Source organism: Rhinolophus hipposideros, assembly GCF_964194185.1.
Source record: "Rhinolophus hipposideros genome assembly, chromosome: 10".
Lineage (NCBI taxonomy): Eukaryota > Metazoa > Chordata > Mammalia > Chiroptera > Rhinolophidae > Rhinolophus > Rhinolophus hipposideros.
The window spans coordinates 77,588,158-77,614,525 of record NC_138056.1 but is presented as its reverse complement, the minus strand read 5'-3'; the positions used below and the strand labels follow the sequence as shown (position 1 = coordinate 77,614,525).

The window sequence follows — 26,368 nt, the reverse complement described above, 5'->3', positions numbered from 1 at the left end:
GACCTGAGACAATGAGGACCTGAACCAAGATAATGACAGTGGGACAAAAAGAGGATATAGAATTAGAAGATAGAACTGTACACTTAGGTTCACGAAAGTAGGTGACTGTAGGAATGGGATACATATCATTTCCTAGCTAAGTGTTAAGGAAATGATAAGAGTTAGGAATTGATTTTAATACTTCCAACTGAAATTCGTAGCCTAGTGTATAAGATAAATATCTCAGGAGGAAGTTACCACCGTAGAGAGGTTTATTGGCATGTGAAAAAATTAAGTTTAGGGAAATAACCTTTGATGCTTTAGTTTTGTTTCAATTGGGAGAATTTTCAGTTTTATTTAAATATAGTCCCTTAAAAAGCAATTGATGATATAGTTTTAAAACAAAACTAGTTGTATATTAATTCAGTTGAAACTAGAATAATGAATAAAGTTTCTTGGCATAGATATTACCAATATAAGCCGATCTTCAAGTAATAATTTATGTACTTTTCACTATAGGTTTTCAAACTGGAGTGATAATCCTTTTTTTCTGGACAGTGATTAAAAATGTTCGGTCTTTTGGTAGATTTGTAGCGGGAAAACCGATTTTGTTGGATGTTTATAAAAATATTTACCCTAAGACAGCATGATGGTTTTCGTGGATTAGGATTCAGTTCTGTTGCTTTCGGTGGGAAGGCAGAATTTAACATTGGTTTTAAGGACAATTCCTAGCTTGCTGGTGAGTAAGGAGCATGCAAATTGCTAGTGTGCAGACTGTGGCTGTTTTGTACACCTCAGATGAATAAGCTACTCATATATATATATATGCTTTTCTACTTGTGTTTTTGAACTTTCAAGAAGGAAAAATAATTTTCATTAAAAAATTATCTTTTTATAATTTACATTAATCAGAATATCCTTTTATCTTTTGGCAATACAGAAAAAAGGTTGAAAACTGTTCTTGAGTTCATCTCTATAGACTCAGAATTCCATTTATCCTAACCTTTACTATCCCTCTCTCTACCAGGCTAAGTTTAGGGGTGAACCTGACTCAGAGACAGCATTTGGGCCCTTAGCAATCTTGTTTCCTTGCTCCCTATTGTCTCTAATTAAAGTTTTAGTTGACCAGTATGCTTTTATTATGTCATTTGTGATATATGCTATTTTAAATCACAGTTATAAATATGTTTAGCTCCTTTGCTGCGATGGTTGGATATATCCAAATAGATATTTCCATCCGCTAATTGCAGATGGAAACTTCCAGAAAGGAAGTTTAGGAAAGCAGATATACATTTTTCTATATTTTTGTGTTTTTCAAGAATGAATAACAATAGGAAATTTTTATACATTAAAATGTCATTTATATACAAAGCAGCTCAAATTATTATTAAATGCATAAAATAGTCAAAATGTCAACTTTTTGGGTTTTTTGTGGATTTCTGACACATTTTAAAGAAAAATTGAAATCAATGAATGCAGTGAAAGGGTTAGAGAAATGATAATAGAAAACATTGAAAATTTCAGTACGAGAGCTCTGTTACTTTAAATCAACATTTTAAAATGTTTTAATTTTTATTTTATTCTATAAACATTATGTTAAAAGCATTATATTGTAAAGATAATAGATCGATTATGCTTTTTCTTTAACAGAAGGTGACAACAGAATTCATAAAAGTGAAGTTCTAAAGAAGGTAACAAAAACAGAAGGAAAATGCCGAAACCAGTAAGTGTATTTTACTTTTGCCACTACTTACTTAATAAAATACCAATAGCATTAAGTTCCTTTTGTAACAAGGCAAAGTATTATGGTAGTTATTGGGAAGAAAAAGGCATGGATATTACTGTTATTTGTTTTAGAGTGCAGTATTATGTGGGCCAGTGAAGAAGAGGTTTAGGAAACCCTGTAATTAAGGTTAAAATTCATAGGTTCTGGGGTCAAACTATCTTAGTTCTTATCCTGGCTCTGTCACTTAATTTGAGTGACTTATTTATTTATTTATTTATTTATTTAATTGAGGGAAGGGGAACAGGACTTTATTTTGGGGAACAGTGTGTACTTCCAGGACTTTTTTCCAAGTCAAGTTGATGTCCTGTCAATCTTAGTTGTGGAGGGTGTCATTCACCTCCCTTGCTGGAGTCGAGAAATCGAATTGGCAACCTGTGGTTGAGAGCCCACTGGCCCATGTGGGAATCGCACCGGCAGCCTTCGGAGTTAGCATGGAGCTCCAACCACCTGAGCCACCGGAACGACCACCAATTTGAGTGACTTTTGTTAGATTAGTTCAGTCTCCCCAATTCTTAATTTTCTCATATATAAAATGGAGATACAATTAGTTACTTACTCAAGGCAATGGTGAGAATTAGAAGAACTTTGTACACATTCAATGCTCAGGAAAAAGTAATGGGAGGTTCATGCATTATTAATTTTCTCATAATTCTGGCTTTGATGCTAGTGATACCAATGCCGACATTGTATAGTCTTAGATATTTTTATGTAAGGGGATAGATGTGATCATTTTACTTAGTTTTATAATCATATAGTTCTTGACTGAGTTTTATTTTGTCATAAGATAAATGTTCATCTAACAGAATTGGGGTCTTTTTTCAATAATTTTCTTTTGGCCAGTTACTAGTTAAGAAAATCATTGGTTATAGTTATTGGAATTTTCTGACATGGTTATTACTTTGGAATTACTTTCAAGACTCAATTAACAAAGTGTACATTGTTGGAGGAAGAGAAGAATAAAAAGAAATAAAAGTCATAATCATCAGAAAGGCAGTAAAATTTTCTATTTGCAGAGGACATGAAATGAAAAGGCTTTAAAAGTTGCCTGATTGTTCCTTTTGTTAAAGATATTGATAAGTAATATTTATATTGTTCATAATGTTATTTATGTTAACATCTAATACATTTATTCTTGTTACATTTAAATGAGTTAGTATCTTAAAATTTTTTCAGTTTTAATTTCTAATATGGTAAATGTTGATAGACAACCGACATAAAAGTATTTGGGGATGCTTAGTAATTTTAAGAGTGTAAAGAGATCCTGACTGAGCTCAAGAAGTTTGAGAACTTCTGGTCTAGGGTGTTACTATTGTCATTTATTGTTGAAGGTGAGTTACTGCTGAGTTCCAGCCAGCAGGAAGGGAGCAAAAAGCATAAGGAAGCATGTTCACTATTTTATGCTTATAGGCCAGAAGTGGGTGAGAACCGTACTTAATTGCAACAGACATTGAGAGATGTTCCGTAGCTCAGTAGTCATATGTCCAACTATAATTGTATTAAATTTTGGTGGTCAAACAACAAGCAGTCTCTGCCACAATTAACATGGTTACTTTAAAGGAGAAAAATCATATAATTTAGAGGGAGAAGTTGCTAAAATTGCACAAGTATTCATGGTTTAAAAAACAAAAACCAACACCTCTTAAGCTAGGTGTAGAAGAAAAGCTACAGAAAAAGCTGTTCTTAATGTGTTAACAGTGGAAGCATTTCTTTTAAAATCAAGGACAAGACAAAAGATATACACTATCATTGCCGCTATTCATCACTGAACAGACACCTGTATAGAAAAAGGGATCAAAGCTCAAGGACTACAAAGGAAGAAACACTGTTTGAAGAAGTTAAGGCTCTTTGTTTATATCAGGGGTCGGCAAATTATGGTCCATAGGCCAAATCGAGCTCACCACCTGTTTTTTTGTACAGCCTATAAACTAAGAATGGTTTTGCATTTTCAATGGTTGAAAAAAATCAAAAGAATGTTGTTTCACATTGAAATGAAAATTGTAAGAAATTCAAATTTTGGTGTCTAAAGTTTTATTGGAACATACTATGCTCTATTTTCTATAAATGCTTTGTTGATATAGTAGCATAGTTGAGTAGATGCAGCAGACTGGATGGTCTGCTAAACCTAAAATATTTACTATTTGGCCCCTTACAGAAAAAAAGTTTTCCGGCCCCTGGTTTATATAAGCACAAAGAGTTACAGGCTCATTGTAACAATTGGCAAGGGACTGATAAAAGGATCGATATAGCAGTCAATAGTATTTCTACAGAAGCAAAACCAGAAAAAAATTTGGAAAGAGATTTCATCAGATTCACAATCCTGTATTTGAAACCCTTTAAGCTAGGTGAGTTTCAGTATTTGGGATTTTTTTTATTTTAGAAAGGTGAATGACTAGACCATATATTATATGCACATGTCATCATATCATGAAACTTCTTTCAAGGTATGTTGTATTACCTCAAAAACATTAATACTTTTGTAGATCAATGTGTGAATAGTCGTTTGAAGTGGGTGAATTAATTTACAAATTAGTCTCACATCACTTCGTGTGAAATTTTTGCTAGAAATTAGCTAAAAAACTTCAGTTTTCAATATTTTTAGGATGTCAAGGGATTGAGGACCTGTATTTATAATAGCTGCAAAACCATAATGACCTACGGGAAAGATATTTAACAAATGATTAATATGATTTTTATGGAGAAAATTATAAACACTGGAAGATATTCAAAATCTAAATTAATGTACGGAGAGAACCATAGTCATGGATAGAAAGTCAATACTGAAAAGATGTCATTTTTCACCCCCAAGATAATTTATTTTATTAATAAGTTTAATGTTCCAGTTTTAATCATAATGGGCTATTGATTATGATTCATTATGAAAAATAAACAATTTTATATGAAGCCAAGATCAAGAAGAAAGAGCCAACCAAAGCCAAAACAGTTCTGAAGACAAAGAGGGGAGATTTGCTCTGTCAGGTATCAATACTTATTTAAAGATATAGTAGTTAAGACAATAATGGTATTGGCAGAAGAGTTAAATTGACCAAAGCAACAGAATTAGCACAGAATCAGACCCATACTTAGACATTTGATTTCTGACAGCGTAGTCTTTGGGGAATGAATTAACTAATCAGTTTATATTGTTTGGATATTTTAAATCCCCATATCTTTATTCTTATGGGGATTAAAAAATGAAATTGGACTGCTACCTCAAATCATAAGCAAAAATCACTGAAGACAAATTATGAAAAAAAAGAAAAACTTTAGTAGGAAATACAGGAATATCTTCATGTCTCCAGAATAGGGAAAGTTTTCTTAAATATGACACACAAAAAAGGATACCTGTATGTAAACATTGATAAATTCAATATTAAAATTAAGGATGTGTTTATTATAAAGAAGGGCACTTCACAAGGTAGAATGACAAAGTATAAACTGGGAAATGATTTTTTTATAACACAAATAACAAATTATTAATATCTAGGATGTATAAAGATTTCCTACATAGGAGTAAGAAAAAAGCAAATAACCCAATTAGGAAAATAAGCAATAGACATGAACAGACATTTCAAAGATGAGACTCAGTAGTTAGTAAATGTATTCTGTGTTGCTCTGTAACAAATTACTGCAAATTTAGTAGCTTAAAACAACTTTAATTTATTAGCCCACAGTTTTATAGGTTAGAAATATGGGATGATGTGACTGGGTTCTCTGTTCAGGGTCTCACTAGCCTGAAATCAAGGTTTAGCTCAGCTGCATTCTCCTCATCTGAAGCTTGGGGTTCTCTTCCAAGATCATTCCTTTTATTGGCACATTGATTTCCTTGTAGAATGATCCATCCTTTTTTTCACTGGAAGATGAAGCTCCCATTTTCTAGCTATTGACTAGGGGTCACTCTTAGCTCCTAGAAGCTGGTGTTATGTCCTTGCCTCATGGCCCCTCCAATTCAGCATTGGAGAACCTCTTTTTGTGTCAAATTCATCACCACAATTTGAATCTCTGACTATTTCTGCAGCCATTCAGAGAAAAGGCTTTGCTTTTAAAGGATTCATGTGATTGGCTTAGGCCCACCCACATAGTCTTCCTATTTTAAGATCAACTGATTAACATCCTAGTACACCTGCAAAATCCCTTTTGTCAAGTAATATAACATACTGTATTTTGCTGTGTATAATGCGCTTCTGTATATAATGCACACCCACATTTTTGGCCCAAACTTTCAGGGAAAAAAAAACTTTCATTTTAATTTTTTAATTCAGATTTTTATTTGTTTACATTTAGGTACTTGTTTTCTTGTATTATAAAGGAATTTTAATGTCTATTTTTTAACATATGGTACAAGAAATTGTATGTAACAAATAATTACAAAATACAAGAACAGATACAAGGTACAAGAAATTTTATGTACCGGTAACAAATTTACCATTTTTACGCATCATAGAAGGCCAACACCTCTTCTTTGTTCTTGCAAGTTTGTCATAAGTGCAATAAAACCGATTATATTCTAGGTTATTATTTTGCATATGGATATTGTTATTGATTTCTAAAGTTATACTTTTAACTCATAAGCGTAAATAAAAGAATTAAAAACATTTCTATAGATACGAAATTAGTACTACCCATGTATAATGCGCATCCTTATTTTTCCCTCACAAATTTGGGCAAAAAAAGTGCGCATTATACATGGCAAAATATGGTCATCATGAGGGTGACACGAGATGGAGATCATGGGACTATCTTAGAATTCTTCATACTACACATCGGAAAATGTTTTCAGCCTCATTAGGATTCAGGGATTTGCCCGTTAAGACCACATTGAGGTATTTTACATCTACTACATTGTCAGACATTAAAAAATCTGATAATACTCACTGTTGGTGAAAATACAGATCAGCAGGAATTCTTATGCACTACTGATGAGAGTTTAAATTGATACTGTCATGTTGGAAGACAATTTAGCGTTAAATGGTAAAGTTGAAGATATTCATGCTTTATCACCCAGGAATTCTTCTGAGTATATATGCTTCCAGAGAAACTCAGACATGTGTACACTTATGTGTAAGAATGTTCATACAGTATTAATCTTAATAGCCAAAAATTGGAAACAATTTAATGTCCACTGACAGGAAATGGGTAAATTGTCTAATGTAGATTTTGTATAGCAATAAAAATGAATTGTAACTACTCACAGTAATATTGGTGGATCTTAGATATATAATTGTGAAAGAGCAAACTACAGTGTAGTATAACTTTTGTTTAAACTTATCAAATATATCAAACATATCATAAGTGTATAGTTGATGAATTTTCATAAAATATACCCATGTAACCATTGCCTACATCAAGAAAGAAGACTTTATTAATAAGTACTGTACAATTTTAACATAGTTAAAAATCAAGAAAAACTAAATATTTTGCATATAGGTACCTACATTTGTGATAGCACTGTTCTTTTTTAAAAAAGCAGGGGAATGACAAACACAAAATTTAGGTTAGTGTTTACCTGTGGAAGATTGGGGACAGGGTAATTCGCAAAGAAGAAATACACTGGTATATGCAAAATTATTTGTCATTTTTAGTTAAGTTGGATTGTAGATTTGTGAATAAATGAAAACTTTTTCTTTACTCACAAAGTTTCTGACACAAAATGTGTGGATTTTTAACACCAATCAATTTTCCGATTCTGTGTGGATACCAATTGTGTGTCCTGCAGTTTAATTTATTCTGACATCACCTACCTGGAGTTTAGCACAGACCCCACAGGTTAATGTCTCAGTCCCACAAGACTGCCCCCTCCCTTTGGACACAAATTACAAGTAGTGGGTCCCAAGGTTACCCACACTTCTGTCTAATTTTGCTACAGATTGAGGGTTCCCATGATCCCCTCCTCAGTTTCTATAATTTGTTGAAACAGCTCACAGAGTTCAGGGAAATACTTTCCTTACTATTACTGGTTACTATAAAGGCTACACATAAGAGGAAGGAGGTACAGAAGGTAGAAGTCCAGAAGCGTCCTGAGCACTGGAGCTTCTGTCCTTAAAGAATTTGGGTGCACCATCCTCTTTGCAAGTGGATGCGTTCACCAACTCAGGAGCTCTCTGAAACCCCTTCCTTTAAAGTTTTTATTGAAAGTTCCATTATGTCGGCATGATTGATTAGTTCATAATCAATGGCCAATGAATTAAATTCCCAGCTTCTCTCTCCTCCCTGGAGATTGGGGTGGGTTTCTTTAATCACTTAGTTGGTTTCTCTGGCTACCAGACCTCATCCTGAAGCTCTCTAGGGGTCCATCTAGAGTCACTCATCAGCATAAACTCTGGTGTGGAAGAAAGGCTTATTATGAATAACAAAGGATGCTCCTCAGATCTATCGTTAGAAAACTCCAAGGATTTTAGGGGCTCTGATAGGAACCAGCATGAAGACCAAATACATATTTCTTATATCACAGTAGTTTTCATTTTATTATGTTTCATTGTTTACGTATATTGCATGTGTTGTTTTATGTGTATCAGTAGTTCCTAATAGATAGTATTTTGAAGAATGAATAATTTATAAGATTTAGTTGATTAGGGAAGGTATAAGATCTACATGTGTAGTTGTTATTGTAGAATGAATAAAACATGAAAAGAGTTGAGTAAAAGTTAAAAATATTTATATCACATCATGGTGGTACTAGGTAAAGATGCCACTCTGGAATTAAAACTTTGGTTAAGGCGTGTTAATTAAGTTTTTGGTGAGATATCCAACTGGAAAGGTATTTACACACAAAAATTAGAATTTAGAATAGAATCTAACAAAGGGCAATGGATGAATGCTTTTTGTAAAGTGAATACATTTGTAGTATGAATACAACTATCTGATTTTGTGTTGAAATATGGGATAATGAATGACATTGAAATGATTCCGAGTTATACCTCAATTTAAATACTTGCTCTGCATTTGATATTGATGTATCATTGGGCAAGTAATGAGAATTCTTTCCATTTTTATAGAAATGAGCCTATCTCCTAGTATTGTAGGGGATAAATGAAAATAGGAAAACTCATAGCATACTGCCTAATAAATGTGAAGTATTCAATGTTTTTAAAAGAGGACTTCATAAGGTCTTTGTTTTTCAAATAGTTTTACGATTTCCTGTGATTAAAATCAAACTTTACCACTATCTAATAAAGAAACTATTAGGTATAATTATGAAGTTGCTCTTTACTGCCTGCATGTTGTATCACTTTATTTTAGAAATCAGATAAAAGTATTTTCTCATGCCTAATACTTAATATGTGCATTCTCTTTCCCATTGATTATCCTTTTTGTTTTTATTGTAGATCAATGTAAGAGTAACCACAATGGATGCTGAGCTGGAATTTGCCATCCAGCCCAATACAACCGGCAAACAACTTTTTGACCAGGTATCATTTAACCACAGAAAGTATGCAACTTCTGACACCACAGTATGGATGTTATTGTAGCGTCTTTCTGTGTTTTTGTATACCTTTATGGATAATGCAGCACTGTAGCACTGAAAATTTTCACAATACCTATTCAGATATCTTGAACAGCTATAGCAATATTGTTATTCTTTCTCATTCCTAGATTTGAGGGATAGGACTTTTAAAAAATACTACCAGCAGGTATTTATTTGATATTTGCTGTGCAAATCATTGTAATGACTACTAAAAGGAACTCAGATATCCTGTGTAGTGGAATAGGTGGAGATCTAGATAGAGGTGACAGCAGGAGCAAAAGCATAGGGAATCACAGGCTATGAGTAGGCACCTAACAGCAGTGTGGTCTCATAGACTCATAACGCGTTAGCCTGGGGTTAGAACACGGATGGCATGTTAAAGAACTTTGGTTACTAATCATGTCTTTTTTTTCTCACTCTTGAGTGAACACTTGAGTCACCTGTGGCACTTAAAAAAAAAAGTCAGTGCTTGGAAACCACATCCAGCAATTCCAATTTAATTGTCTGGGGTCTACTCTAAACCGTTAGTATTTTTTATTTAAGCTCTTCAGGTGATACTGAGGAGCTTAATGTTATAAATAATCAAGTTTTATTAATGTTGTAAGTAATCAAGTTTTAATGAGAAAAGGAGGATATAGGGATTGGTGCCCAGAGGTCAAGTAATTAAGAAGGTGAATTGATGATTGCACAAAGGAGGAACGTGATATATCTTGCATGACATGAAACTTAGAGGAAGATAACTTACATAAACTTTTATGTATGAGCAGGAGTGCAATAGTCTGTGGTCAGGCTAACTTGACCTTAGAGAACAGGACAGAGCCGTTCTGGCATTGCAGCACGAAATGACCTATTAGATCTCTTTCTTTTATTAGGTGTCCTATCACATGCTGATCCAAACTCTAATGAAATAAAATTTTAAAATTCCTGGAAAGTTGTTTCTTTTCTTGACAAAGTGATATACTTAATCCCCTGATTGGTAATTAATTATCTTGAAAGCCCTGGTAAGTCTTTTTGGAAGCCAAAAGGTTTTTTTTGTGTGTGAGCAGATTTTTAAAACAAAATTATAAGCAGCTGCATGTACCACACATTGTAGATATTTTACCTTGTGAACTAATATCCACTTCTATTGATTCTTCTAGGCTTCCTGCTTGTAAATATATAACCTATCTTATATGAATAAAAAATGTGAATAGAATTAGCATTTATTGTACTTCATAGCAAGTTGAAATGTTACTTATAGTGAGTGAAATATTTGTAGTCATCAAAAATTAATTAGCAAGTGGGCCTTTTTGATATTAGATACTTGTGAGATACTGAGATACTGATACTTGTGAGATATTTGTGAGATACTGGTTGTTGTGAGATACTGAGAAAATACTTGTTTTTTATTAGGTATAATTGTTTTACTTTGGATACCAGGGAAAATGAAACCACATTTATTATAGCGCAATAATGTGTAGAGCCACATTTGCTTGCAGTAGAGTCTCAGCGATAACTGACTTTGGACGAATTACTCTCTCTGCCTTATTTTTCTCATTTGTACAGTTAGGATGATGATAACATTACTCCCTTAGAAGGTTGTTGTGAGAATTGAGAATCCATGTAAAGTACATCAAACATGTATGTGTCATATGTAGTTGACACATACAACACATATATGTAGATTTCATATTGTGAATGCAAGTCTAGATTAAGGAGTATTATTATCTGTTAATGGGCTCTCTCTGCAGTTATTTCTAATATCACAGTTCTGTTTCTCCACAAATTCTTTTGAGCCTGAATGCAAGGATCGAAAAGCAGGCTTTCCCTTGGGTGTAGTGAACATATGGGGTAAGCTGGCAAGTAGGTAGGTTCAGGGTCAGGCCAAGAACCTACCTAGATAGAGGGGTCCTCTCAAATGAGGGTACATAGCTACACGAGTCCACCTGTAGCAAAGCCTTACTTCTGATTATGATGTTAGATTGAGGCCAGCTGCTGTGTAGGAGTCTCTACTTGAATGCTTGAGGTCCTTTGTGTGCTCTCTGCTGACTCTTCCTTCACTAGCCTCATCTTCTAGCTTCTACCTATGGGATTAAAGAAGACAGTATTCATACCTCCAAGGAGAGTGCTTAATAGGATCTGTTAGGATACAAGAAAAAATACTACAATATTTCTCTACATTTTTGTCTTTTCCTCTTTCAAATTATTTTAAAAATAGATGCTTTATAATGTATTAATGTGATAGCATATGCATAATTTATAAATAAATATATTGTAGGTATGTGCCCAGGCATTTTTTTAACTTATAGAAGTATGTGTTTGAAAGTTTCAAGAACACTTCCAGAAGTTGATAAAGGGCCACTGAGGAGATAGTGCCCCTTAAGGAATTTCACAGCTGAGCTCTCTTGCTCTTCCTGGTGTTCGTTGTGAAAGCCTGAAGTTAGTTCAGGTGCTGTCCTTTGTGCCCATGGTGGCAAACCCCCTTTCTACTTGGCCAGAATTGTGAGTCACACGAAGTCTGGAGACAAAAGCTGACCAGCTACACTTCTGTCTGTTGCAGCCCTTGACCTGTGTAAATTTCCTATCCCTGCCACTCTGAGCTGGAATGTTTTTTGTCACTGTTGGGACAGCCTATCTTTTGCCAAAGTTAAATTATCTGGGACCTTCTTTGTCCACATTAAAGATTTAGTTGTTTGGCATTGATCAGCTTTTATATCGGTATGAGTTTTTATAGCCCATATGATCCAGAAATTTCTCAGTTTTGGTTTTTTGATGGTAACCTTTCCTAGTACAGCTAAATGTTTTTAAATTTTTTGTGAAATGATTTTCAGTGATAGTTTTCAAGAGAGGGAAAGTAAACTGAATGGTTCAGTTTGCTATTTTGAAACTAAAAGCCTGGCATGTTTTTAGATTAAAAAAATGTACCAAAAATATTTATCACTTAGGAACTAATGTTGGATCTTTCTGTAAAATATTAAAATCTTTCTTATAAAATGTTAATAAACTTAACACTTCCTCTGGCTCAATTCCTTCATTTTAAATATAGAATTTTAAATATACTGTTAAGTGTTGGTGCAATCCTGAGTGTGTGTCCTAGCTTACCACTTAATTTACTCTAATACTTTTAAGCGCCTACCAGAGGCTAATTATTCTTTGAGATGATATGGATATTAAAATGAATAAGGCAAACAATCTGTCCTTAGTTTTAAACAGTCAAGGAGAGTAAATAGACTCACTTTTAATATAGTTAATGATATGATAGAGTAAATGTTCTAATAGCAGTTTAGATAAAGTACTGTGGGAACATCAAGGAACAAGTGATTATTTTTATCTAGATGATAGGACAGCTTCATTCACAGAATGCATGTTAGTTGAGCTGGGCCTTGAGGAATAAATTATTCAACAGGTGGTAAGGTACAGAAGAAACATTCTAGGCAGAGGGCAAAAGCATGAGCCAAGCTGTGGAAGTGTAAAATTCATGGCATGTTCTAAGAATAGTTTCTTGCTCAGTTAGGGAAGAACATAGAATATTTGATGGTGAGTGAAGGGAAGAGGGAGTGGGGGTAAAATCACCAGCTGGATAACCTAGGGCATGGCATTTAAATGTCCTCTGAGACTCTGATCACCACAATACTATTTGCCTTGACTAACCAATAGTGTCGTTGTGGGGATAAATTGAAACAGGAAAGTGGGATAATGACAGCTCTGTCTCTATTTCCCAGAGTCTTCATGTTTGTTGGGGTTGTGATGGGAGATGAGAAGGAAAAGTAGGTATAAAAAGGTGGATCAAATAAGATTGAAATGACACTACAAAATTTAATATACAAAACCTGAATTTAAATTTTCAGCAATGTTCCTTTAATTAATATGTTAAATTTAGGAAAGAGTTTCTTTGTAACAAAAGAATATATCTATAATGCCTATGTGGTTTTGTTTTGAAGTATAGTGCCATCTAGTTATAATGTGAATGTTGAATTGAAATTGACTTTTTTTTTTAAGGTGGTGAAAACAGTTGGTTTGCGTGAGGTCTGGTTTTTTGGGCTGCAATATGTGGACAGCAAAGGTTATTCTACGTGGCTTAAACTAAATAAAAAGGTAAAGTATGCATAATAACATTCAGCTAATAAGTTATTTTGAAGTTGTGATCATGAATTTATAGCAGAAAGGCTCAGGGTATGACTGATTTCAGGCCTCTTTTTGTAGTTACCTCTGAATTATTAAAGGTGTGGTGTCTTTTAATTCAGTAAGATACCATCAATTTAATCATCTTAGAAAAAGAAATGTTCACTTTTCCTATTTGAAAACTTAACACATAAGAAATATTACTAGCTGTAACTTAGTACTTTGATTTAAACATGTGCAGGATAATCTTCTCGAGAAGTTTCAGTTTGGTTACTAGATAGGATCCATGAGTTATAGGTCACATTCATGAGCACAGAATCTTTTTCTCTCACGTTTTTTACAGGTTTAGAATCTTACACACCTCCAATTTTATTTATAAGTTTAGAATCTTACTGATGTTTCACATCCTACTTTCTTCCAAAAAGAATTTGATGTGACTAGGTTCAGTTATGGTGAACTTAAAAGACTTTTTTTTGATTATACTTGAAATTACTGTTCCAGGTGACACAGCAAGATGTTAAAAAAGAGAATCCTTTACAGTTCAAATTTAGAGCTAAATTCTTTCCTGAAGATGTTTCTGAGGAATTAATTCAAGAAATAACTCAAAGACTTTTCTTCTTGCAAGTTAAAGAAGCTATCTTAAATGATGAGATATATTGCCCACCAGAAACTGCAGTCCTTTTGGCTTCCTATGCTGTCCAAGCCAAGTATGGAGATTATAACAAAGAGATTCACAAACAAGGCTACCTGGCTAATGATAGACTCCTACCCCAGCGGTAAGTGAAACATGCTTTTATGTTACGTTCTCTGAAAAATTATATTTCAGAAGTTTGTAAATAGATTTTTTGTTTAAGATTTTTAAGTTGTTAGCTGAATCAGAGAGTATCGTTTTAAAAATCATGACTCAGTAGCTACAAAGATTTGTATAGTCTGTAATTACCTAAAACTCTGCCTCTTCTCATTTCCACGAGATAAACAATAAATGGAGATTGGGTTTGGGGGAAGATGTGACTGTTGCTGCTTGGTAAAAATTCTCACACTGGCCGATAGGTGCTTGATAAATGCTTTTGAGAATAATAAGTACCAGCCTGTTTCCTCCATAGAATTAAAATTTTAAGTTTCTAACTTTTTAAAAGACATTTTAAACTCATTTTCCAGACTACAAGTCTAGTGCTCTGTTCTCATCTGCAGTATACTGCTGTCACTAAGTTATTTTAAAGCAGCATGACACGAGAAACAATCGTTACAAGACCTGGATTTTGAGTACCAATTCTACCTTTTCTAGTTATGTGACCTTGGGTGCATAAACTAAGATCTCTGAGCCTTGATATCTGAATCTGCAAAATGGGGATAATAATTCTACTCTGTGTACCTTACAGTTTATGATTATTCATGGATGGCATGGTTTACATTTTCAACTGTAAAGTGTGATATAAGTGTTAGTTGGTAGTATTACTTACGAAATTTAGGAAGTACAACATCAGGGTGGCCGGTTAGCTCAGCTGGTTAGAGCATAGTGCTGGTAGCACCAAGGTTGCCGGTTCGATCGCCGCATGGGCCACTGTGAGCCGTGCCCTCAAAAAAAATATAAGAAAGGAAAGTACAGCATCAAATGTTACTTTTAAGTATCTCAGTTCTTAATTGTAACACACATATCCCTGATATTAGAATGTACGTGGAGATCTTTCTTTTAGAACCTGGAGAGAAATTGTTACTGTCCTTAGTCCAAATTCTCACATTTTAAAAATACTATTTAAATGCAAAACTATATATTTTTAACCTAAAATTTCAGTTCTGTACCACTGCCTCATAGTATTTAAGCTCTTAGATGTAATTTCTTTTTCATAAGTACTAAATATGAAGAAAGACTAAATTACTTCCTGTCCACTTTTAATTATTTCCTATGGTTATAAGCATTAGCATTTATTTTCACCTAACAAACTGTGCTCTGTGGACATACGCTTTATAACATAACAATAATATTTGATTATTAAAGTTACATTGTTTTCCCCTTTAATATTATTGCAGTAATAATTATCTTAGAAGGTAAAATAATGCATGTTCACGAAAAAAATAAGAATACAAGATATCTGTTAGTCTGTATGTTTATCTGATTTTGATTATTATTCTAACCCAAAATTCTTTGTCTCAGATTTTTTTAAGCACTGAATTGAGCAATTGATTACTGGCACAGTAGAATTTCAGATAAGGATTCATTTTTATTATTAGTTGAGGTACAATTTATATATAGTAAAATACACAGCAAGTTAAGTTTTAAGTTAGCTCATAAAGTATTATGTATGATGAAAATTACCCCTAAATTTTTTTTTGTTCATTAAAAAATAAACAATTTTATCTCAACAACTATAACATAGAAAGTTGTTCTTTCAGTGTTAAATCAGATTGATGTTTGGTTGCACACCAGATGAAACAATTGGTTTACATTTAATAGTGATGTGATTTTTAAAAAGTCTTTTAAACATTGGAATCACACTTAAGTACAATTAATTCCTTTATTTTAAATGCATGTGTATTTTAACCCATTCTATTTAAAAAGAAGGAAGATAGCATGTATTTAAGATTTCAGTCTTTAACACTGGAGGTCCAGATAGGTGTTTGTCAAGTTGATAGTCTCTGAAGTGCTAATTCCAGCTATCTAAGCTTAAAAGAGACTTACTCATAATGTCAGAGTACTAATTTTTTGGTTTAGAATGAAGAAATATGTTCACAATGATTAACTTATTCCATTTACTGTATATAGCACACTTTTTTTCTCACTATTTAAGTACCTGGGGGATGGGGAATTAGTAATCAGAAGTTTATTTGGTGATCAAAAATCAGACAAAGTAATTTGATGATTTTGACAGATGCTTTTAATTCTTGTGTTGAGAAATGCAGAGAAGCATCTGTTCTCCCATGGTAAAGTTTAGTTTTCTGGTAATAATGGACAATCAACTCCACCAGATAGTAACTCTCTCCTTTAAAAATTTAGAGCTTGATACACAAATTTTTACATGCCAGGTTTCTGATTTGGGCATCTGGGTGGGTAGTAATACCTTTTTGCCAAGATGTGGAGGAAAGGCATGCATTTTGCAGGAGGAAGATTTTGGTTTTAAACCTGTTGAGTTTGAAATATCTACAATATAACCAAGAGAGCCATTAGTACCCATTTGTAGATGTGGGGTCAGATCTTGGAGAGCAATTTGAGCTCTAGATAGAGTTTTGGGAGTAATTAGTAAATAGATGACAACTCATAAGAGTAAAGGAGATGGACCTGGAAGTACATATGTAATGAGAAAAAGTCCTAGGGCAGACCTCACTGGAACTTAAGTTTTAAATACAGAGAAAGAGGCTCCTGTAAAGTATACTGAGGAAATAAAAATGGCCAGAGAATCAAGAATAATAGCAAAGGAGTGTTACATCATGGAAGCCAAGGTAAAAGCATGCTTTAAGGAGAGACTGGTCAGCAGTGTCAAATAGTACAGCAAGGTCGAGTATGAAGAGAACTAACGTGTCTGTTGGGTTTAACAATGAGATTGTAGTGCCCTTGGAAAGAGCAGCTTTAGTAGAGTGTTGGGGACTGAAGCCAGATTGTGGTGGTTTGGGAGTTGTGCAGTAGATGTGCAGTATGGAAATAAAGGATAGTGAATATGGAGAGTTCTTGAATGAAGTTTGCTGTTTAAAAGAAGAAAAAAACTAGGAGTAGGGAAGCATAGGTTTATAGACACGTTCTGTAAAAGATGGGAAAGAATTGATTTAATTCCTTTATTCACTACAAATTTTTGAGTACTCTTTGGTGCTGGCACTGGGCGTGTAGTAGTGAGCAACATTAATGTGATCTTTGCCCTCTGAAACACAGATGAGTATTGATGACAATATATATTGGCAGGGGACAATAAATATGTCCCCAGTGAAAAATAGTGGAGTGAAGATCCTGAGAAAGTGGAGGGAGAAGTCATTTAAAGGCCCAGATAGACAGATTAAAAGTCAAGTTGGACAGATTGACTTTAGGCATGAAAAGGGGCTCCGTTGTTCCGGACAGAAGAAAAAAAAGGAGGTTTTGGATACCTGCAAATCAGTCATTCATGTTAATAATACAGATACATTAAGTGAAATGCAAATAAATGAGATTTGAAATGCAAGATATAAAAAGCTACAGCATAAATCTTAGTGCCATCAAATGTAATAAACCCATAGCTTCAGATAAAGTTAACATCCTGCTACCAGCAATCGGCTGACCTGATTGTGCCCTCAAGGCTGATTGCATTCCTCTTGGTGAGCACAGACCAGACAATGATAGAGGGAGTATACAGGCAAGAAAAATGTGGAAACTTAAGTGTTCTAAGGAGGAAGACAAAACTCTTCTCCCCAAAAGCAAGAGCTTACAAGAGGATACATTGAGAAAGGAGCAGTTTGTAGTAAGAACATAATGGTCTGTCTGAGACCCCAGTAAGGAATATCTACTCTAAATAGTAGCTTATTCAAGGGAAGATTGCATCCTAAGATTCCTTTATACTGCCAAGAAATTACTGGGTTTTATGTAAAAATTTTTATATAACAAAACAATAATATTTTAACACCATCGCTTTTGTTATCAGTGAAGTAGGATCTGAGGATTCACCAATAAAGAAAGATAAATAATTATCATTGTATAACCCAAAGAGAATAGAAACACATAGTCTATAGTCTACAGCGTAGGTAAATTATATGCATGTTTGACTTGCTGATTTGGTGTTAAAATATAGTAGTAGAAGATAACGTTTGTGTTTGCTTACATTAGAGTAAGGAACACTGGAAAGATACAGAAGAAACTAGTAAGTTATTTTGAGGGCAAAGGGTGGTGAAAAAAGTATGAGTTATACTTGTATACTTTTATATAAAGTATTCCCTATAGAAAATAAAATTAAATTTAGCAGCAAACAAATACACAGAGTAAAAGAAGAAATAAGTCTCAAGAATTCTGATTTTCAGTCTGTTCTGTAATTTTTCTATTACTAATGAGGAAGTCATTTTCCTTTTTTGTCCAATATATTACTCATTTGAAACAATTGAATTCTTATAATCTATCTGTATAATAACTATTTTTTAAACATGTTATTTAAAATAATTTCAGGATCCTAGAAACTTTTTATTTTGAGATAATAATAGATTAATATGCAATTTTAAAAAATAATAAGAGATCCTCTGTATCCTTCTCCCAGCCCTCCCTTTTGGTAACATCTTGCATAACTTTAGTACAATATTACAATCAAAATATTGACATTGATGCAATCCATTTACCATGTTCAGATTTCATCAGTTTTACATGCTGTCATTTGTGTGTGTGTGTGTGTGTGTATTTGTTAATTCTGTGCAATTTTATCATGTATAGATTTGTATGACAACCACCACAGTCAAGGTATCATTGTAGATTTTTAAAAGAATAGTGATTTTGAATCACAGAGGTATTTTCATAGATTTTTTTCTTTATAGTGTTTTGGAACAACACAAACTGACAAAAGAACAGTGGGAAGAAAGAATACAGAACTGGCATGAAGAACATAGAGGAATGCTAAGGTATTTGGATGGCTATTTTCTTAGTGTTTCTCCTCAAAGTATTTTTATTTGATAACATTTATTATTACATCATATCTCAAAAAACAATTTGACTTGTATGAATAAATATGAAGCACTAAATTTCAGTCCAAAGGATTTTTGTAAATAGTTTGGTATTAGATACTCTTACTTAAATATATTACAATAAGCTTTATTTCAACAGGGAAGATTCTATGATGGAATACCTGAAGATTGCACAGGATCTAGAAATGTATGGAGTCAACTATTTTGAAATAAAAAATAAAAAAGGAACTGAATTGTGGCTAGGTGTTGATGCTTTGGGCCTGAATATTTATGAGCATGATGACAAGTAAGTAAATAGCAAACTAGTCATTAATCAGTGGTCTATCTGGCTTCAATCTTACGTTCTGTTTGTAATTAGTTCTTTGTTGGCTTGATTACCCTTACTGGTTTTGTTTGTTTTGTTTTTTTTCAAATTCAAAGATTGGTTAATGCCATGTAGGCTTTCAGATATCATATTTTCATTTTCTCAATGTCTTATGGTTTCATAGTTCTACTTTTCAGTGTGTTTATCAAATGGGATGATTCACTTTTATTTGAAGTATGCTTCTTGATCTCTTGTGAGTTATGTCTAATAACTTAATTAAAATTTTTTCCCTCAATAGGTGAAAAATAATTCTTTAAATGTTACACCTGGCATATAGGTTGAAATTGCCATATATAAGAAATAAGGAGCAATGAGAAAAGTGAAATTAATAGGTATATGACTTTTTCTGAACATTTTTCATAGGACTTGTTTTGAATACTTTTGGACATCAATAAGGTAGAATATCCCTGAATTAAGTGTAGTGAACAGTGTAATTTTATCTTGAAATTGACCATGTATTGTCTTTCATATTAATGTAAAATACATCAGGCTCTGACAGCACTTTTCAGGAATGATAGCTACAGTTGCTTCATACCATTCTTTAATTTATTTCCCATCCCAAGTAAGCATCCAAGGCTGTGCCGTAACACCTTCTCCTAAGGCATTTCTCTTTATTCGGGGTTGGCTCCAGAATTTTAGTTTCATTATTACAGGTAACTAATAAATACACATTTCTGAGCATATATAATGACTCCAGAAGAGAGCATTTTATTAATTTTACTGATACATTTTTTTCCTTTATATTACACAGCAAAGTAAAATGCTATATATATCATTCAGAAGAGAAAATTTTGAAACTTTTGGAAAGCAAAAATGACTTCAAGACTAATTATTATAGACCAAATCTTGTTTTTTGTTTATTTTAAATTAAAAATTATTGAATTAGTTCTATTATAGTAATCATTATACGTATGGGTACAGATAAAGATGGGGAATATGGAAAAGAGGGATTTAGTTCAGGGTGGGAGGGACTGGGATTGAGGATTGTGAACAAATGGGACTTTTATCTGTAATGATCCACTTTTTATAATGAGAATGTATTCAGCTATTACTTATATTTCCAATTTTTTTTAAAAAGTAGGGTACAACTTTAAAAGATTAGTTGAGTTCTTTTACTAGCTCTGTTACTAGGTTGGTTCAAAAGTAATTGCAGTTTAAACGGTTAAAATAATTGGAAAAACTACAATTACTTTTCATCAACCTAATATTTACTTTGGTGACCCTGGTCAGGTTATTAACTCTCTGAAATACGTGTAACTGCCAGGCTCACCTCACAAGATTATTGTGAGAATTATATGAGGAAATTGCTTTAGAATTTTTTTAAAGTAACATATAAATATAATATTACCTTAAAAAGACTGTGTTCTAACAGCCTCCCTTTTAAGTAGGTAATTTGACTTATCTCCATGGCCATTAGAGGGCAATACAATGAGTGCGTATAGAGTAAAGAGTGTTTTTTGTAGAAAAAATTATTTGCCGTGCTACAGTTCCTAGTCTGCTTAAAAGTTAAAAGGACTATGAATAGGTAGGAATTCATACTCTGTTGTCAGAACACTGACTAAAAGATGCCTTTTGGCTAACATAGATGTCACAGTCATTTCACATTCTTGTTATTACTGGACAACAGTGACATGTTTGCTGGGTAGTCTGAAACCGTCAAATATGTGAAAAGCAGAAACAAAATTACTTGTTCCAATCTGTTTCCCTAAATCTTTGTTGTAGGGTGGTAAATGGAGGCAACTGTTGTATAGTGATAGAGTAAGATTTTCAGCTCTACTATGTACCTAAACATTTGTGTATGTGAGTGTTTAAATTTATTTTAATGGGATATGAGTCACATACTATAAAATTAATCCTTTTAAAGTTACTGAAAATTTAGTGTTTTTAGTATAGTCACAAATACTGAAAAGATTTTAAAATTAAACAGAAAAAGGAAATAATTTTTTTTAATATTTAGCAACTTATCTCCATGATTCACATGAAAAGCTATAAAGGCTATCCTTTTTTCCCCCTCTTCATTTAAAATTAATAGTTGAAGTAGCTTGAGTCTAAATAGAGCTAGTGCAAACCCCAAGAAGCTCAGTTCTATACTCCAAAACTAGATAGTTTTTTTCTAGGTATTTTAGGAAAATCAAGGTTCCTGACACATTTAAGAAATCTTTGGAGAGTTATTCTTTGTTTTATATGATTTAATTGATCAAATTTCCCCTTAAAAGATAATGTCAACAATATGTTCTGAGTAAGGTAATACATTTTGAAAGTCTAGAGCTCTTGAGACTGGTCATTCAGTTAAATCGGCCCCAAAAAGTTGATAGGAATTTTGTCCATTGTTTCCTGCTTTTTACTAAAGGAATGCTGTCATTTTTTTAAGGTTAACACCTAAAATTGGTTTTCCCTGGAGTGAAATCAGAAATATTTCATTTAATGATAAAAAATTTGTTATAAAGCCGATCGACAAAAAGGCACCTGTAAGTAAAATTCTTTTATATGTTTTATATATTAACTTTAAATTTCTGCCTTCTTGCTATGATATTACTTGAAGAATGGCATTGTTTATTTATTGAATTACTCCTGAGGAACGTTCTCTTTTCATAGTTTAATTTTCCTCACGATGAGATAATAAATGTTCCTAAAAATACAAAATTTCAATTTTTTTACAACATATATATATTGGTATGTTAGAGTTTTACTTTAACTGAGATTCAACTATAAGGTATTAGGAGGTGGTTGAAAACAGTCACCATTCCTAAGAAGCAATTAAAAACTTATTTGTTTAAACAAAAACTCATAGACACAGACAACAGTTTAGTGGTTACCACAGGGAAAGGGAGGCGGGAGGGAAGTAGAAAAAGGTAAAGGGGGTGAAATAAATGGTGACGGAAGATTTGACTTTGTGTGGTGAACACATAATGTAATGTACAGATGATATATATTGTATACTTGAACCTATGTAATTTCATTAATGTCATCCCAGTAAATTAATAAAAAAAGTGTTTTTTTGTGGCTAGAATGTAGCAGAGGTAGCCCTTTTCTACAGTAATTTTGTTTATGGAGTTTTGCATTATGAACTTTGTATTTTTATAACTTGAATCCTTAAACTTAAGACATCTTAATTTAAATAGATTCTTTGATTCCTCTAGTGTCAAGTATACTCTTGCATTCTCTCTGTGAGTCACTGAAAAGACAAAAAGATAAAAGGAGAACATTTCTAGGTTAAAAAACTTGACCGCCCTAAACAAAGACCAGTTTTAATACAATTATGATGGAAGGTAAAACAAAAAAACCCTCTTGTGGTGAAAGAACAGATGCTCATAGTTACTTTGGAGAAGAAAAAAATATGAAATGACATTTAATGTATTGAGAGGATAAAGTTAGCCTCCCTACAAAAGTGGTGGGGATGAAAAGATGTGGAACCAGATACGTGAAAGTAGGGCATACTCATTAGGAGTTAGGAAATGTTATGATTTCTAAACAATAGGGAATGTGACATTAGAATTTATACCACGTACTGAAATTTAGTACAGATTATTGTGAGAGAGACTATTTTTCAGGAAGATTTTAAATTCAGAATACTTTATGTTTAGGATTTTGTTTTCTATGCACCTCGTCTGAGAATCAATAAGCGGATTTTGGCCTTGTGTATGGGAAACCATGAACTATACATGCGAAGAAGGAAGCCTGATACTATTGAAGTACAACAGATGAAGGCCCAGGCTAGGGAGGAGAAGCATCAGAAGCAGTTAGAAAGGTATGGAATTTATAGCCTTTTATTCTTGGTTGATAGGAGTAGGCTATCTAAAATTTAAGAGTGTTCATCTGTTCATTAACATACTCAGCATTTACGTTTTTACATTATTTTCATTGTATTAAAAATTGAATGACAGTATTGTCACCATGCTCTTTTAAAATGAGTATGTATAATTTTAAAGTTAGAAATCTTTGACAGATATTTTTGAGAAAATAGCTTTTCATGATTTCATAGACGTGCTTTGTGTGTGTGTGTGTGTGTGTGTGTGTGTGTGTGTGTGTGTGCTTGCTTCTCACTGACAGACATTGGTTTGGATATAGCAGTTTGAAATTTTCATGTTTGTTTTTCTTGTGACTTAGATTTCTTAATTTTTCACGGTAAGAATGTGCTGAATGGTTTTCATTGAAACAGTATCATTGACATTGTAGAACTCAAGTGAAAAGTCACTGTATAGGGTACAGCAAGACCAGTACTCTCTTCCAAACAACACTGATCTTTTAACCATGGCTCACTTAGACTTCTGAAGAAAAAAAAAATGCTGTTAAATATATTAAATTGAGAGTTTTTGAAATGGAAAGATACTGAACAAAATCCTTGTCGACCCTGGAAGCAGATTACTGGATCTAGCAACAAAATTTCCAAATCTGATTCTACATTAACGTATACTTTATCCTTTATTTGAAAAAATTTAGACACCAAACTAAGTTAACCTTTATTGAGGAAATCTTTGTAGATTAATAGGAGCCGTAAACATAAATTTATATATTTCGAGCGTATTGGAAATTACATGATTTGAATTTAATAATTAAATAGGCCTTTTGCTACCTATACTTTTAGTGTTTGTATTTAATGATGTAACTTTTTTTAAATGTTATTATGTAATTCAGATATTTTATTAATTCATATTGCTTCCCTCAACTTGTCTTCCATAGAGAAGTTCACTGTATCACAAAACATTTTTTATGTAGGCATGAAATTTGACAGTAATTCCTGACCCACCATTAAAGATACTGAGTTGGATTGTTACTTCAACAGGGCTGACAGTTTTTACTACTCTGATGTGGCTCAGGATTACATTGTGGTTCTAGTCTTACATGCTTTTAAAGTAGTTTTTTATTGGGCTTTGCTTTCTATGTATTCTTACCCATCATAGCCTTTCCCTCTATCTCTCTCAAGGACAAAACTTTCTGTCCATCCCTCCTTCCCTCCGTCCCTCCGTGATCCTTACTTTCATTATCCCTTCCCTTTCCTTCTATGCTCTTTCCTCCCCACTCCATCTCCTATCCTCCCCTCTCTCTCCCATCCCATCCCATCCAGTCTCTAAGATTTTCTATTATGAGTTGCAGGGTGTGATCAAACAATACGGTGAATGGTTAAATTTAAAAAATTACGGCAAAAGACAAAATGCCATTAATCCCCTTCAAAATACTCCCCCTCACTTCGAACACACTTATCCCATTGTTCTTGTCACTTTCTGAAGCAGCTCTGGAAGTCCTCTTTCATGAGTGTCTTTAGTTGCTCTGTCGTGGCTGCCTCGATGTCCTGAATCATTTTGACTTTGGGGAAGAACCAGAATTCACACAGTGCCAGATCCAGTGAATAAGGTGGACGAGGACATACTGTAATAGATTCTTTTTTTAAGATTTTATTGGGGAAAGGGAGCAGGACTTTATTGGGGAACAGTGTGTATTTCAATTACTTTTTTTTTTTTATTGGGGAACAGTAGTGTGTTTTTTTCCAGGACTCATCAGCTCTATCCAAGTCAGGTTGTTCTTTCAATCTTAGTTGTGGAGGGCACAGCTCAGCTCCAGGTCCAGTTGCCGTTGTTAGTTGCAGGGAGCACAGCCCACCATCCCTTGTGGGAGTCGAACTGGCAACCTTGTGGTTGAGAGCCTGCGCTCCAACCAACTTAGCCATCCAGGAGTTTGGCGACAGCTCAGCTCAAGGTGCTGTGTTCAGTCTTAGTTGCAGGGAGCACAGTCCACCATCTCTTGCGGGAGTCGAACTGGCAACCTTGTGGTTGGGGTACAGCTTGCTGACCCATGTGGGAATCAAACTGGCAGCCCTGTTGCCCAGAACTTGTGCTCTAACCAACAGAGCCACCCGTCCGCCCCTGTAATGTTTTTGACAGAAATTGCCGTATACTAGAAGCGATGTGATACGGAGCATTGTCATAATGGAAGATGATTTACAACACACTTTAAAACACACCTCTCAACCGTAGTTCACACCCGACTGACTGCATTGAACAAGTTGAAACTTGTCACACACTAAGGTTCGATGCATTGCTTCCCGTATTGAAGATCCTGCCTTTCCATCGCATGGCACTCGGCAGTGGCATTCACCATGTTTTGTGATCAAAACTGAAAGGCTCCATGTGACACATAGCTTCTGGTACGGCAATTTCTGTCAATTATAAACATTACAGTGTGTCCTCATCCACCTTGTTCACCGGATCTGGCACCGTGCGACTTCTGGTTCCTCCCCAAAGTCAGAATGGCCATGATAGGAAAACGTTTTGAATCAATTCAGGACATCAAGGCAGCCACAATAACGCAACGGAAGACACTCATGAAAGACGACTTCTAGGACTGCTTCAGAAAGTGGCAAGAACGATGAGATAAATGTGTTCGAAGCGATTGGGAGTATTTTGAGAGGGATTAATGGAAATGTGTCTTTTACTATAATACATTTTTTAAAATTTAAGCATTCACTGTATTGTTTGATCACCTCATAAATGCTCTATAAGTCTTATACAGTATTGTTTAGGGAATAATGACAAAGTCTGTACAGGTTCAGTACAGATAGGGCCATTGTAGGCTTAACTACATAGTACACGTCAGCAACAACATAACATTTTTTTCAAATATGCTTGATTCATAGTTGGTTGAATCCAGAAATGAGGAACTGGTGGATACAGAGGGCAAACTATATTATGTCAAACTTATCACTCCATAGTATGTCCTAACTGTTCTGCTTGTCTTTAATGTTGATGTTATTTATATTCTTACCTTAAGTATGTTCGTTTACTTGTCCTTTACACAAGTAAAGGACACAGGGAAGAGTGTTCTATGGCTTCTAGTATATGTAGTATGATTATAAGCACCATTTGGTGATGGTGCTACTTTTTAGTTACTCTAAGGCCTAGATGAAAGTGGAAGACTTTAGGTTTCTTTTTTGACACAATAACAAATCTGTAGTTCCTGTCTTGGATAAACTTGACTGCCTTTCGTTAGCATTATTGACTCCCTTGTACACAGTAGGAATTCATAACTTTTAATTCATTTGAATGACAAGAGGATGTTTTAT

General features: G+C 33.8%; 1 protein-coding gene across 4 annotated transcripts in view; it reads left to right on the top strand.

Annotated features, from left to right (window-relative positions):
* RDX (radixin) overlaps positions 1-26,368 on the top strand; it is an 89,388-nt gene that overhangs the window by 16,695 nt on the left and 46,325 nt on the right. For all 4 annotated transcript variants that reach the window (XM_081061913.1, XM_081061912.1, XM_081061911.1 and 1 more), the window contains exons 2-9: positions 1,630-1,702; positions 9,088-9,171; positions 13,206-13,301; positions 13,830-14,104; positions 18,801-18,884; positions 19,087-19,233; positions 21,683-21,779; positions 22,896-23,059. In XM_081061913.1, the coding sequence (XP_080918039.1) occupies positions 1,691-1,702; positions 9,088-9,171; positions 13,206-13,301; positions 13,830-14,104; positions 18,801-18,884; positions 19,087-19,233; positions 21,683-21,779; positions 22,896-23,059 (959 nt within the window). In that variant the 5' untranslated portion in view covers positions 1,630-1,690. The remainder of the gene's footprint in view (positions 1-1,629; positions 1,703-9,087; positions 9,172-13,205; positions 13,302-13,829; positions 14,105-18,800; positions 18,885-19,086; positions 19,234-21,682; positions 21,780-22,895; positions 23,060-26,368) is intronic.